Genomic DNA, 14848 nt, shown 5'->3' on the forward strand with positions numbered 1-14848 from the left:
TAATGCATTTGTGGGAGGATACACGGCCAGGCACTTTGAGAGCAGACATGGAGTTGACAGGTGTGCAGTGGTCGAAGCTGAAAGACCTCTGTAAAGTCCTTCAGTGTTTTGAGGAATGCACACGGCTGGTAAGCGCAGATGACGCCATCCTAAGCATGAGCATCCCACTTATGCGTCTGCTCATGCAAACTTTGACGCACCTTAAGGAGCAGGCGTCTGCAGCCAATGTTGATGAGGAGGAAGAGGAGGAGGGAATCCTTTATGACATTCAGCCATTGTCTGCTCAGGGACCTCTCCTGGACGAGGTGGAGGAAGAAGAGGAGGAGGAGGATGATGATGGGGATGATTACTTAGGGGAGGAGGATGCATCTCGTGGGGCAAGTGAAAATGTTGGCGTGGCAAGGTCTGGTACAGGGTTTGTGCGTGACTGGAGGGATGTGGATTTGCCAGAAAGTGCTCCTCCAACCAGCACTCGCAGTGCATCATTGACACCGGGAACATTGGCCCACATGTCAGATTATGCCTTGCGGATCCTAAAAAGGGACCCCCGCATTGCCAAAATGATGAACGATGACGACTACTGGTTGGCCAGCATCCTGGATCCACGCTATAAAGGCAAATTACAAAACATCATGCCACAGGAGAACCTTGACCTAATATTGGCTAATAAACAAGCAACTCTGGTAAATCGGTTGCTTGAGGCATTCCCAGCACACAGCAGCGGTGATGGTTCTCACACGAGCCGTACGGGCCGGGGGCAGCTTGGCAGAGGTGTTCGTGGTGCACACAGCAGAAGTGGTGTTGGAGACAGGGGTTTCATGACAATGTTGTGGACTGATTTTTCTAATACCGCTCACACAACTGGTAATACTGCATCGATGGAAAGTGACAGGAGACAGCAGTTGTCAACCATGGTTACAAACTACTTTTCCTCCCATATCGATGTTCTCCCACACAGGTCATTCCCCTTTGACTATTGGGCCGCTAAACTGGACACCTGGCCTGAATTGGCCCAATATGCCTTACAGGAGCGCGCTTGCCCAGCTGCAAGTGTGCTATCGGAAAGAGTCTTCAGTGCAGCTGGATCAATCCTGACAAAAAAAAGGACCCGTCTGTCAACCCAAAATGTGGATGATCTAACCTTCATTAAAATGAACCATGCATGGGTTTCCAAGGATTTTGTCCCACCTTCCCCTGATGACACATAGGGTGACAGAAAAATGGCTTGCTTTGGTCCACCTCTTCCTGGGACTTGACCTATTTCGCCTTTTGCATCAGCTGAATGTCCAACATCAACATATGCCACTTTCTAAAACTCCCCAACTGTGCTGCCTCCCCCCCCATGGCCGGGGTCACCACCTAGCGCACGACACCGTGCGAGTGCCGTTGCCCTGGACAGGTGGGTAGGCCGACTCTTGGGCGCGGGCACTGGCACAGGGTCCCTCATAGTGCAATCAAGTGTCTCTGACGGTGGTGGTGCACACCCGCCGTCAGACACACCGCTGTACTATGAGGGGCCCAGTGCCAGTACCGACGCCCACGAGTGGGCCCCCCTTGCTTGGGCAGGGCCCCAGCATTTGCAATCTTTACCTCTCCCTGCTCCTCCGATGTGTAATCTGGGCCGTCAAATCCATACTGTGCCTGACATGTCTGAGCCTGCCTCCTGAGACATATATTTTGAATGTGTACGCTATCCATACATGTTATCCGGGGATACGGTACCCTTTCTAACCTTTGTGCAATCACGTGCAATCCATACTGGGCCTAACACCGTCTGAGCCTGCCTCCTGAGACATATATTTTGAATGTGTACGCTATCCATACATGTTATCCGGGGATACGGTACCCTTTCTAACCTTTGTGCAATCACGTGCAATCCATACTGGGCCTAACACCGTCTGAGCCTGCCTCCTGAGACATATATTTTGAATGTGTACGCTATCCATACATGTTATCCGGGGATACGGTACCCTTTCTAACCTTTGTGCAATCACGTGCAATCCATACTGGGCCTAACACCGTCTGAGCCTGCCTCCTGAGACATATATTTTGAATGTGTACGCTATCCATACATGTTATCCGGGGTTACGGTACCCTTTCTAACCTTTGTGCAATCACGTGCAATCCATACTGGGCCTAACACCGTGTGAGCCTGCCTCCTGAGACATATATTTTGAATGTGTACGCTATCCATACATGTTATCCGGGGATACGGTACCCTTTCTAACCTTTGTGCAATCATGTGCAATCCATACTGGGCCTAACACCGTCTGAGCCTGCCTCCTGAGACATATATTTTGAATGCGTACGCTATCCATACATGTTATCCGGGGATACGGTACCCTTTCTAACCTTTGTGCAATCACGTGCAATCCATACTGGGCCTAACACCGTCTGAGCCTGCCTCCTGAGACATACATTTTGAATGTGTACGCTATCCATACATGTTATCCGGGGATACGGTACCCTTTCTAACCTTTGTGCAATCACGTGCAATCCATACTGGGCCTAACACCGTCTGAGCCTGCCTCCTGAGACATATATTTTGAATGTGTACGCTATCCATACATGTTATCCGGGGATACGGTACCCGTTCTAACCTTTGTGCAATCACGTGCAATCCATACTGGGCCTAACACCGTCTGAGCCTGCCTCCTGAGACATATATTTTGAATGCGTACGCTATCCATACATGTTATCCGGGGATACGGTACCCTTTCTAACCTTTGTGCAATCACGTGCAATCCATACTGGGCCTAACACCGTCTGAGCCTGCCTCCTGAGACATATATTTTGAATGTGTACGCTATCCATACATGTTATCCGGGGATACGGTACCCTTTCTAATCTTTGTGCAATCACGTGCAATCCATACTGGGCGTGAGAACGGCTGGCGAGCTGTTAAGCAAGCTACAGCACCTGTGGTTTGCACACGTAAGTTTTTCATTTTTTCAGGAATGACGGTTAGGCCTAATTCCGGAACTGCAGTTGACCTGCACTTACTGGGAAATCATTGTTCGCGGGTAATAATTGTAATTAGTGATCCCCATCACTAACGTTGTTCAGCGGGTTATCTGCACCTGTAAGCGACAAACGCTGGCCTTTTCAGTGTAGCGCACATGCAGCCACGGACATGTAAGGGCATGACACACCAGTTATTGGCCAATCTCATGTTCCAGAGCCTCACGTGTCCCTCTAGTAAGCCGGACTCGGACCGCGGGGCATGACGGAGTCTCGTTCGTTAATGGAATTAAGCTTGCAATGTGTGCATCTGTTCTGTAGCTGGCATGGTTGAGGTTTCCCAGGTGGAGTCGAATTTAACCGTAGGCTCCACTCCTGGTGGTGCCCTTCTGGACATTCCTTTAAGGTTCAGCTTTGCAACCATACTGCCCACGTAAAACAAACAATTTGCCTTCATGAACGCTGTTTGGAGGGTCATGACTCGTGGGAATAACGCCGCCCAATCAGTTAACCTGCTAGAGAGATCCTTCGTTGCTCCCAAGCATGACATCACACTCCCTAGGAGGAAGGTAATGCCACTGTGGCGACCGTACTCCTGGGGGCGACACAAGTGCACTGATGCCCAGCCACTGCTCGATGAATCTGCTGGTACATTGACCCAGACCACTACATTCCCCTCGCACGCTACACGGCCTGAATCTGACCCTGATGAAACTCAGGTTACCCTTCCCATATACAGTTCCATCTTACACGGTGACAAAGAGGAAGCTGCAGATGAAAGTGCAGGTTCGGCCCACCCGCCATCAGACACACCACCGTACTATCAGGGGCCCTGTGCCAGTGCCGTCGCCAACGAGTGGGCCCCCTTGCTTGCTCAGGATCACAGCACTTGCAAGGTTGAAATACTGTGCAGTGAGATGGAAGATGGGGACGACGAGGAGTCCAGACTAGTACAGGGATTCTCTAGCGAGGAGACTTATTTGATTGTTTTCAATGTTGGGACAGCAATTTTTGGGGAGCACGTTACTCTGGAGAATGATAGATGGGGCCCACCATACACTGGAACATTCCAAAGGTGGCCATCAGACACTGGAGCAGCATTTACAGGGCCCATTATACACTAGAGCATTAGAAATGGGGCCCATTATGTTTGGAGCATTATTTGGGCCCATAAGACAGTTGAGCTTCATCCATGGGGACCAACATATACTGTAGCATTATGTGGAGCTCATCATATACTGTTTCAAACATTATATGGGACCAATGATTCTGTATGGAGAAATAGATGGGCCTCGTCATGAGATGTAAAAAGTGAAGTATTTTTCATTGTACTATGCCGCTATTTCTCTGCCGTATCGGAGCATGATGAGTTTTGGTATGTGTTAAAGGGGCGCTCTTTCGCCCAGGGCACATGAAAACCTGGAGCCAGCCCCCCCCCCACAACTTTAGCTAAATAACCCCCATTTTTCAGTGCGTAACTTGTATTATGAAGTTAATTAAGGTTGACAAGCTTAAGTAAGAAGAATTGATGCTTTTGGCATTCAAATGGGCACTGTAGGTGTGTTTCCTGTCCTCCTCTCACTGCCGACTTTTATTCCCCATTGACTTACATTGGGTTTCGTGTTTCGGGACGACCCCGACTTTTCCCTATAATCGGACGATCTTGCTCGACCCAACTTTTGGAAAAGTCGGGTTTCACGAAACGAAACGCGACCCTAAAAAACCAAAAGTCGCTCAACTCTACTTAAAAGTACAATCTTTGCAAATATAGAATTATTTAGTCCATCCAATAATAAAGTGAGTAGGCTAGGAGAGAGGACATTATTACAGCATGTGGGGCATTATTACATGATGGGGCCAGGGCATGACATTATTACATGATAGTGGCCAAGATGAAGGACATTATTACAGGATGGGGAACATTATGACATGATGGGGGCCCTGACAATGCATTAATACATGATATTGGCCAAGATTATTACCTGGATAGCTGAGACTAATCCTTTAAAAGTAGATTTAACAACTATTTGAATTATTACGATGCCTTCAACATTGCTGTAATATTGAAGAATCCCTTAATTACTATAAGGTCCCATTTGGGTGACATTATTACTGTATAAGACCATACTCTGTCTGCTTCATGAAACCCAATAGCCCCGCCGGTGGATACGTCTAAATCTCGTTTTTAAAGGCTTCAGACAGAAGCCCTGGCATATGGCAAAATCGTGATGTGATCCTGGCCTAAAGTGATATATAGCACGGCAGTAGTCAAGTCCATCTTTTCCTATGCTATTACTTATATTTTTCACAAAAATTAATTTAAATGGAAAACCTCAAGAGCATCTTTAAAATGAGAAACTCTCATGAAGTATGCCAAAAAAGGTTATTAAAAAAACTCCCACAGCTCACAAATGTCTAACATCCTAAAACTAAACTCCAGACTGTCTCGAACTTCAAGGACTCTTCCTAGAAAATTCTGCCATGAACTTTCTTTTTCTGTGATGTCTATTATTTTTACAGGGACATGTTGATTTCTCAGCTCAGGTGGTAAATTCCAGACAGTTTATCAGGAGAGCATCTATTTTCAGACATATGAATCACTGCCCCCAAAATCCTCCTGCATACACTGCTCAGTCCAAAGTGTCGCCAAGCTTAATAAACCCTCCCCGGGCTTACCGAATATAAAAATAGAGAATACTTTTATGTCACCCTCAGTTACATTCCAGTGTTCTACTTAAAACAACACAGCCTCCGCTCTGTAAATTTGTGTGGTCTCATTGCACACGTCATTACTGTTTGTCAGTATCCAACAGCTCACGCTAAACGTGTAATTATTTTCACTCTGCCGCTTTTGTATGGACTAATCCTTTGAAAGTAGATTTACCAACCATTTGAAATATTACGAAGCCTTCAACATTGCTGTAATATTGAAGAATCCCTTCAGACATCAGAAAGAACAAATTCCCAGCAGAGTTCATTTGACATAATTACTACTTGAACATTTCTAGAGGATTATAAAAACAATTATCAGCTTTTTCCACATCCTTCTAATGCTAAGACAAATATACTTATTTCATTTTTGAGCATTTTATCCATTTCCATCCATCAGAGAAGGAGAAAAAAATAAATGCACAAAAAAGAATCTCAAAATCACCCAATTAATTCTGACCTGCGGAACAAAATCAGATTTAACTTCAAACACGGAGGCCAACCTAGGTCAATGCTTTCATCCAAAAAACTTAAAGTTCTACTCTTTACTCTCAATGGATGTACCTTGCAAAACAAAAGATTTTAGAAGCTGAATACCAGATAGATGGATAGAGAGAAGATGGATTGAAAGATAACATTTTGTGAACTGATAGATTAAAAGAAATTTGTCATATTGAGAGAAGATTAAAATCATGATTCTGTTGCCTTATACAATATTTCAGGAAATAACTTGAACTAGATGACTTATGTCCAGAAAATGTGCATTAATTTATTAACCCTTAATTTTTAAGTCAACACCAAAATGTGACAATTTGAGTGAATAAACTGCTCCATGTCTTGTACTCTACATCAGGAGCCTTGGTGCCTTTTCTTGACGATCTGGATTACATTTCTTCTGTATTGTTGCTCTGGATATTCGCATTACAAATTGAGAATTCTCAGATACACGGGATTCCCTTCAGAGTGCTGGCTGTTTTAAACAGCAAACTGCAATCTGCTAATTTTTCAAATATACTAATACTCTTCAAAATTCCAATTTCATCAGTACCTGCTCATTAGTAAGGAGACTAGCAGACAAATATAGCTAATCCACTGAATAAATGGTGTGTATGTAGTGCAATAAAATACTTACCGATTTCCGTCTTCTCCCGCTTCCAGCGCTGGTCCAGTGCTCTTCTCACTCATTTGAAATTCCTTCTCATCATATCACACAGGATAAATAGCTTTTACAATTTAAGTCTATTAATCGTCAGAACAAAGCTTCATGGAATAACAGTGTAAAAGCGACTTCCGGCTCAAACAAAAAACGCAGTGTGTTCTGGCAAATCACTCAAATGAGCAGAGGACCAAAATGCCACTGGAAACAGGGAAAGATCAGTAAGTATTTTATTCCCCTACACTACAGAAAACATGTTTAAATACAGGTTTAGCAAATAAAAAGAATCTTGGGAGTGCTTCTTTAGGTTAAAACAATTGGAAAAATATGAAATAGTAACTATATTCTGTACCAAAAAAACTAGGTGATATTTGATGGTATGTGATTGTTTAACATGTACGTAAAGCATATCAGATAGGGCTGTACAAGAAAGTAATTAGTTTTAATTAAAAATAAAAAAAAAAAATAAGTATCAACAAGTTTATATAGCATGGATTTACACAAGCATTTGCTCCTTGTACATTAGTTTAAAGCCTCAGGGTTCAATAAAACCTGTTGATACGTAACTGTATTGAGTGTAGCTTATATTGCTTGATGATTTCTTATCTACAAAAAAATAATTCCACTAAGCATCTCTGAGAAAGATTAAGTCATTACTCATAATTATAGGTAACATATCTAGGGAAGTTTCAAAGTTATATTATGCTTATTGCATTTGTAGGATTTTGTCTAGTTTTATGGAAGTTCATTTTAGGATACAGCATTAGGGCAGGTGCAGAGGAGCAGTCCGAGTGTGAGCTGACAAAACATTGCATCGTACTCGGACCAAGGTTACTCGATGGGGCCATACACAGCTTCAAATTTTTCCTCGGACAGAGGCTGTCCGAAGAAACATTCACTGCATGCCCAACTTTGATCCAATATTCAGATTGCACTCGGCCAAGTAAGTCAATGATGGGATGATATCTGAGTACACTCCGAATTCAGCACACTGGCACAATGAAGAAGATGGAGACATTTTTTTTCTTTATCTTCTCCTCATCTGAAAGAATTGGATCATGCTACGATCCCACTCTGATCATACTGTGAAGAAAGTTTGATCAGAGTGTCATTAGTATAATAGATCTGATTTTCTCGGATGACAAAAAATACCCTTGTCTGCACCTAGCCTAATGGTTAGTGTAAAATTGCTTTACGTTTATTACAAGATCAGATCTCTTTGTCTCACAATTATTGGGTGTTACAGACCCTGAATTTTGATATGAATGAGTAACTAACATGGTCCAGTGATGTGACAATACTAAAATTATAAGCACTATGGCACATAATCCATATTAATAGAATGCTAACATTTTGTACACACTCATTCCCTTCTGTTGAAGGGACAATGACTGCTCCTTAAAAAGGACAAACCAAATTAGATAAGTGCCTAATAGATTGTTTGTTTCCCTGAGTAAAGATGGCCAAGCTGTCAATCAAACTATTGTTCAACCGATAGCCATGTCTCCCATCTCCCCCATACACTTCTTCACACTCCTATGAGAGATTCATCTAGCAATGGTTTATGCCTCCACTGAACAAAAGGATCAGATTATTGAATTCCACCCTCGTGATCCTTACATCCCCCAGCATAATCTGGTGACAATAGTGAGGTACTAGGTGGTTGGCTAGCGTTTGGAAGGTTTTGACAATTGGCAGGTTTGGACAACTTTTATCAAATACGTATTTGGGATTAAGGGTACGGACACACGTTGCAGATTAGCCTGTGGAATTTTCTGCACAGAATCTGCATCTCTTGTCAAAACACGCTGGGCAAAACGCTTGCGAATTTCATGCTAATTGTAATGCGTTTTTGCTGTGAGGATTTGTTAGGTGGTACTGGGAATGGATCTGGTCTGTGAATTTTTGCCCCTTGTGCTTCTGGGAGAGAGAGAATATGTGCCAGACTAAAAACCGCTGCTGCAGATCCGCAAAAAGAATTGGCACGCTGTGGGAAAAAACGCTGCAATTCCGCGTGGATTTTTTTTGCAGCATGTGCACAGCAATTCTTAATTTACCATTGACTAACATTGCCTGTGCACTATACTGCAGATTTGGTGCAATTCAGCTCGTCCATAAACGCTGCGGATCCGCATTAAAATCTGCAACGTGTGCACATAGCCTAAAAGCAAGGAGTGGCTCAATAGCAGACCACCAAGTGACCAGCAGCGATTGATGGAAAAATAATCATGTAAACCTTTGTTTTTTAGAATTAATACACAAAATTCTGTGCTTGGAATGGTTGATGAGGCACCCCCTTCTATTTCTTTAAAACTTTACAACAATTTATTTTAAAAAAAAACAACAAAAACACACAGTTCCCTACACTCCTATCCACTGTAAAATGATGAACAATCTATAACAGGTAGTTCTGAGCTAACATTGTTCATGATTAATATCTGTCAGAGCAATTGTATTCTTTCTCATTTGATGATTCTCAAATAATTGCTCCTGTAAAGAACTGGTCAGAACCATGGGGACATATTCTTAGATGACTCTGAACTCTGGTTTATGAACAGGAGATTAAATTATCATAATTTTTTGGAACTTATTCCATTGGGTTTTTAATATTTTTGTCCTGTACAGTGTACTGCACTATTCTTGCCATCAACAACACTATAACGTTATGGAAAACTTTGACATAAACTTTTGTACATCCAGCATATATAGCAAAAAATGCCCCTGACATACAGTCACTGATACAGATTTTATGTATATATACTTCCACCTGATGTAAGGTAAAATTGTGTCCTTTTCCTAGACATTTGGACAGAATATGTTGATATACCTTGAAAAGGCCTCTCACATGCAGAACTAAAACAAATATTCATGGCGGACATCTGACGTAGGCCACATACATGATTTAAGCAGAGCATATGTTTGCTATAAAAACATATTTATTAACTTCTTACCAAACATACTCATCCCCAAATGTACACATTGTGATAGACAATATGAAATTAAAATAATGTATACATTTTACTAGTAGGTCTTACCATGTTGCTGCTGCTCCCTTGCCCTCCTCCGTGACAACTATCAAGCCAGCTGGATCCATGATTGTCTTTTTATAGTGTCACTCGGGATTAAATACGTTTGTTCCAAGTTTAGACAATAGATGTAAGGTCGGAAAAGTTCAGTAACTGGATCTCAGAATTATCCAAGGCATCTGTCCCTGGGGCCATTGTTTTTCAGAGAAATGCAAATAGATTATGGGAAGCCTTTTCATTTGGAATATTTCTGCACCTGTAAACATGGAATAACAGCTGTGAATGAAAGACTTCACAGTATGTCTTAGAAACAAATGGTGTAAAGATAAAAGAAAGCAGTCAATGTGATCTAATACTGATACAGGCATAACAGGTGCCTGGGACCATATTCAAATGTTCTCTTTAACTCTTCCAGGCAACAAAACTGAAAAGATTATATATAATTACTATGGATGAGTGAACGTGCACAGTGATACTCGATTATCATGCGAGTATGATGGTGCTCGGATGTGCTGGCTACTAGGCGAGTAATGGGCAGTGCTCGATGTAAAAGTCAAATCCTCGCCCCTCATTTTGGCGCTGGTTACGCAGCAAATAAGCAAGTGAGGATTGTCTGTGAGTCACTGTAATGCCATAGCTACCTTGGTTGTGGTATTACTGTGATTGGCTGACCATCTGACATCTTCAGGGATTATAAAAGGACAGACGCTACCTAGCTCGGCACACATTGCACAGCTCTGTGACATTTCGTATTGGAGGGAGAGAGTGCTTGTCTAGGCCTGTAGTGTTGATACTTGTGCTAAAGCTGAGCCATCATACTAACAGTTCTTCAAAGGGCTAATCGTTTGTATCACATACAATCTGCATTTAGCCTATGGACGGGGGAAAGAGTCGCAAGAGCAGGGAGAGTGACATAATCCAGTTTGTAGATAACAAATAGGCCTGCACAGTCCGTTGGCAAATTTATAGCTACAGTTTTTTTGTGGGGGCTGAAAAAATGTAATATATTTTGAACCATCAAGTATTACGTGCTTTTTTTGGTTATATAGCACACCCAAAAATCGTTGAAACACTTTCCTTGAATAGATTACTCAGCCATACACTATTGCGTGGAGTGGATTAAATTTCTGTGATATTTAAATCTGAGAAAAAGCTTTTAACCCCTTCGCACCCGAGCCTGTTTTTGCCTTCGTGACCGGGCCAATTTTTTCAATTCTGACCAGTGTCACTTTATGAGGTCATAACTCTAGAACGCTTCAATGGATCCTACTGATTCTGACAATGTTTTCTCATGACATATTGTACTTCATGATGGTGGTAAAAATTTTTAGATATGATCTGCGCTTATTTGTTAAAAAAATCAAAATTTGGTGAAAATTTAGAAAATTTTGCAATTTTCAAACTGTTAATTTTTATGCCTTTAAATCAGAGAGTGATATCGCACAAAATAATTAATAAATAACATTTCCCACATGTCTACTTTACATCTGCACAATTTTGGAAACATAATTTTTTTTTTTAGGAAGTTATAAGGGTTAAAAGTTGACCAGCGATTTCTCATTTTTACAACAAAATTTGCAACACCATTTTTTTTAGGGACCACCTCACATTTGAAGTGAGTTTGAGGGGTCAATATGACAGAAAATACCCAAAAGTGACACCATTCTAAAAACTGCACCTCTCAATGTACTCAAAACCACATTCAAGAAGTTTATTAACCCTTCAGGTGCTTCACATGAATGAATGGAATATGAAAGGAAAAAATAAACATTTAACTTTTTTTCACAAACATTTTACTTCAAAACCATTTTTTTTTATTTTCACAAGTGTAAAAAGAGAAAATGAACCACAAAATTTTTTGTGCAATTTCTCCCGAATACGCCAATACCCCGTATGTGGGGCTAAACCACTGTTTGAGCACACGGCAGAGCTCAGAACGGAAGGAGTGACCCCATTTTGGAAATTAGACCCCCCAAGGAACTTATCTAGATGTGTGGTGAGCACTTTGAACCCCCAAGTGTTTCACTAAAGTTTATAATGTAGAGGCGTGAAAATAAAAATTCATATTTTTTCCACAAAAATGATCTTTTAGCCCCCAATTTTTATTTTCACAAGGGTAACAGGAGAAATTGGACCCTAAGAGTTGTTGTCCAATTTGTCCTGAGTATGCTAGTACCCCATATGTGGGAGAAAACTACTGTTTGGGCTCACGGTGGGGCTCGGAAGGGAAGTAGTGATGTTCTGAAATGCAGACTTTGATGGAATGGTCTGCGGGTGTCATGTCGCGTTTGCAGAGCCCCTGATGTACCTAAACAGTGGAAACCCCCCACAAGTGACCCCATTTTGGAAACTAGACCCCCCAAGGAACTTATCTAGATGTGTGGTGAGCACTTTGAACCCCCAAGTGTTTCAGTAAAGTTTATAATGTAGAGGCGTGAAAATAAAAAAATATTTTTTTTTCCACAAAAATGATCTTTTAGCCCCCCATTTTTATTTTCACAAGGGTAACAGGAGAAATTGGACCCTAAGAGTTGTTGTCCAATTTGTCCTGAGTATGCTGGTACCCCATATGTGGGAGAAAACTACTGTTTGGGCACCCGGTGGGGCTCGGAAGGGAAGTAGTGACGTTCTGAAATGCAGACTTTGATGGAATGGTCTGCGGGCGTCATATTGCATTTACAGAGCCCCTGATGTACCTAAACAGTGGAAACCCCCAATTCTAATTCCAACCCTAACCCCAACACACCACTAACCCTAATCTCAGCCCTAACCATAACCCTAACCACAAACCTAACACCAACACACCCATAACCTTAATCCCAGCCCTAACCCTAGCCCTAACCCTAACCCTAGCCCTAACCCTAACCCTAGCCCTAGCCCTAGCCCTAACCTGTGTACCTGCTTTTTTTTTTTCTTTACTTTTTTTATTTTTGTGACAAGATCGCTGCCCTGCGATCTGACTCATAGTAACGCCACTTCTCCTCTGATCTCACACTGACAGATGATCAGAGGTGAAGCAGCGTTACTATGTGACAAGATCGCTGCCTGGCACATAATAACGCGACTTCTCCTCTGATCTCACAATGACAGATGATCAGAGGTGAAGCAGCGTTACTGTGTGACAAGATCGCTGCCTGGCACAGCTGTACCAGGCAGCGATCAGCTGTGCCTGGCAGCAATCTAGTCACACAGTAACGCTGCTTCACCTCTGATCATCTGTCAGTGTTAGATCAGAGGAGAAGCCGCGTTACAATGAGTGAGATTGCCGGGAAACAAGCAGCTTTCCCAGCGATCGCTCTCATTGGCTGCTGTGACGCTGACGTCATCAGGACCTGAACCAGGTCTCGATGACGTCGGGGGTCCCAGCATGCATTGTGCACCGGGATCCCCACGTTGTAAGGTATGTGGGGGTCCTGGGGGGCACAAAACCGCCGACAGTAGATAAACGTCGGCTCTGCACAAAGCCCAGCAAGCGCCAACGTTTATCTACTGTGGGTGGTCGGGAAGAGGTTAAAAATGTTGCAGGCTTCCTTTTCTCATCCATAGAGTGCTACATAGTCTGTGAGCATTTATGTGATCTCTAAAGTGAACACTTTTAAAAATGTTGTAGGCTTCCATTTCTCCGACATACAGTGTTACGTGGTCTGTGAACATTTCTGTGATCTGTAAAACTGCTAAACAGAAATGGCATTACTGTGATTGGCCGGCACACCACGTGACCTGACCTGACAGTGTAAATTAAATATATAAACAATAAAAAAAGCAAGGTAAAATAAGTTTCTTGAGTGTGTCATATCCTACTGGGAGATCTGGGGGTAGAAGGTCTCTGCGTATTGTGAATTGCAGATCTTCCATTTAGCCTGTGTGTTTGGATCCTATATAGAATGAATTTGGTTTCCTTTGGTGCTGAAGAAGTTATCGACCCTTTCTATGCTGGTCAGAAACTTGCAGCTCCATTTTCAGCTGTTTCTGATCAGGTGGTGGTTACCTCTTCTTATAAAACCTGGAAAGACCCTCTCTGTTTTGCCAGTGAAAGTTCTGTTTCCTTGCTCCTTGGAGATGCTCTGCTGAATTGTTGCTATTGGTAATTCGTCTTCCTGTGCTTTATGCTTAAGCTAAGTGTTTGACGAGAAGTTGTTGTGGAAGTAATCTGGAGTACGTGTATGTTTAACTCCTGGTCTCTTTTCCCATTTAGGTTATTCCTCTCTGTCCCTATCCTCCTCCATATTGTTGGTTGGTGCTTTTGTATGATAAAGGTTTTCTGATATTCTTGTTTTGTATTTTGTGTCTTGTTCACATTACATTTCTGTCCCAGGCTCCATGGGGTGGGAGAGGGGCAGACCAGGGATTAACAGGAGCATACTGAGGCTGGAGACTCAGGCCTCTCTACTATCAAGAATACCCCCAGGACAGGGATAGTTAGGGTTCCAGGGACAATTTGAGGCCCCCTTCCCCTACCTAGGCCATCACAGCATGACAGTAACAATCACATATCACTTATACCTACCTTAGCTCCTTCATCTATGTCAGGGGTGCACAGCATTTTTTGATTCAAGGGCCACATTGCCATACTGAAAAAATCCCAAAAGCTGCCAAAAAATTTAAAGCGGTACTTAATTGAATACATCACCAGAACCACCATCAGTACATTAATACATCACCACATCCAAGCTTTGGGTATTTGACAAGGATTTGTAGAGTTTCTCCACAGTTTATGCTTTATAAAAATTAGTGTGAACATATGGTAACTTAAACTGAGTTTTTGGACCAGAATATTCATCATAATCTCAAATCTCTAAGTTTTGAGAATTTTTAAGTTTTAACATAGCCATGAAGCACATTATGGATTGCTACATATGTATAAGATAAAAACTATTGTCAGCACACGAGTGATGCTCAAAAACCACCATCAGTACATGAATGTAGTGCCACAATCACTGTTAGTACATGAAAGAAGTGCTAGAACCAGCAATCAGTGCATGATTACAGCGTCAAA

General features: G+C 42.3%; 1 protein-coding gene across 1 annotated transcript in view; it reads right to left on the reverse strand.

The window, feature by feature from the left end:
• The window catches only part of MYL10 (myosin light chain 10), a 74476-nt gene extending 64565 nt beyond the window's left edge, over nucleotides 1–9911 (reverse strand). The window contains exon 1 of the mRNA XM_073565620.1: nucleotides 9862–9911. Coding sequence (XP_073421721.1) covers nucleotides 9862–9864 — 3 coding nt within the window. The 5' untranslated portion in view covers nucleotides 9865–9911. The remainder of the gene's footprint in view (nucleotides 1–9861) is intronic.
• Between the last annotated feature and the right edge of the window lie 4937 nt (nucleotides 9912–14848).

This window comes from Dendrobates tinctorius, unplaced genomic scaffold (assembly GCF_039654945.1).
Source record: "Dendrobates tinctorius isolate UK_male_01 unplaced genomic scaffold, ASM3965494v1 ptg000016l, whole genome shotgun sequence".
In the NCBI taxonomy this organism is placed as follows: domain Eukaryota; kingdom Metazoa; phylum Chordata; class Amphibia; order Anura; family Dendrobatidae; genus Dendrobates; species Dendrobates tinctorius.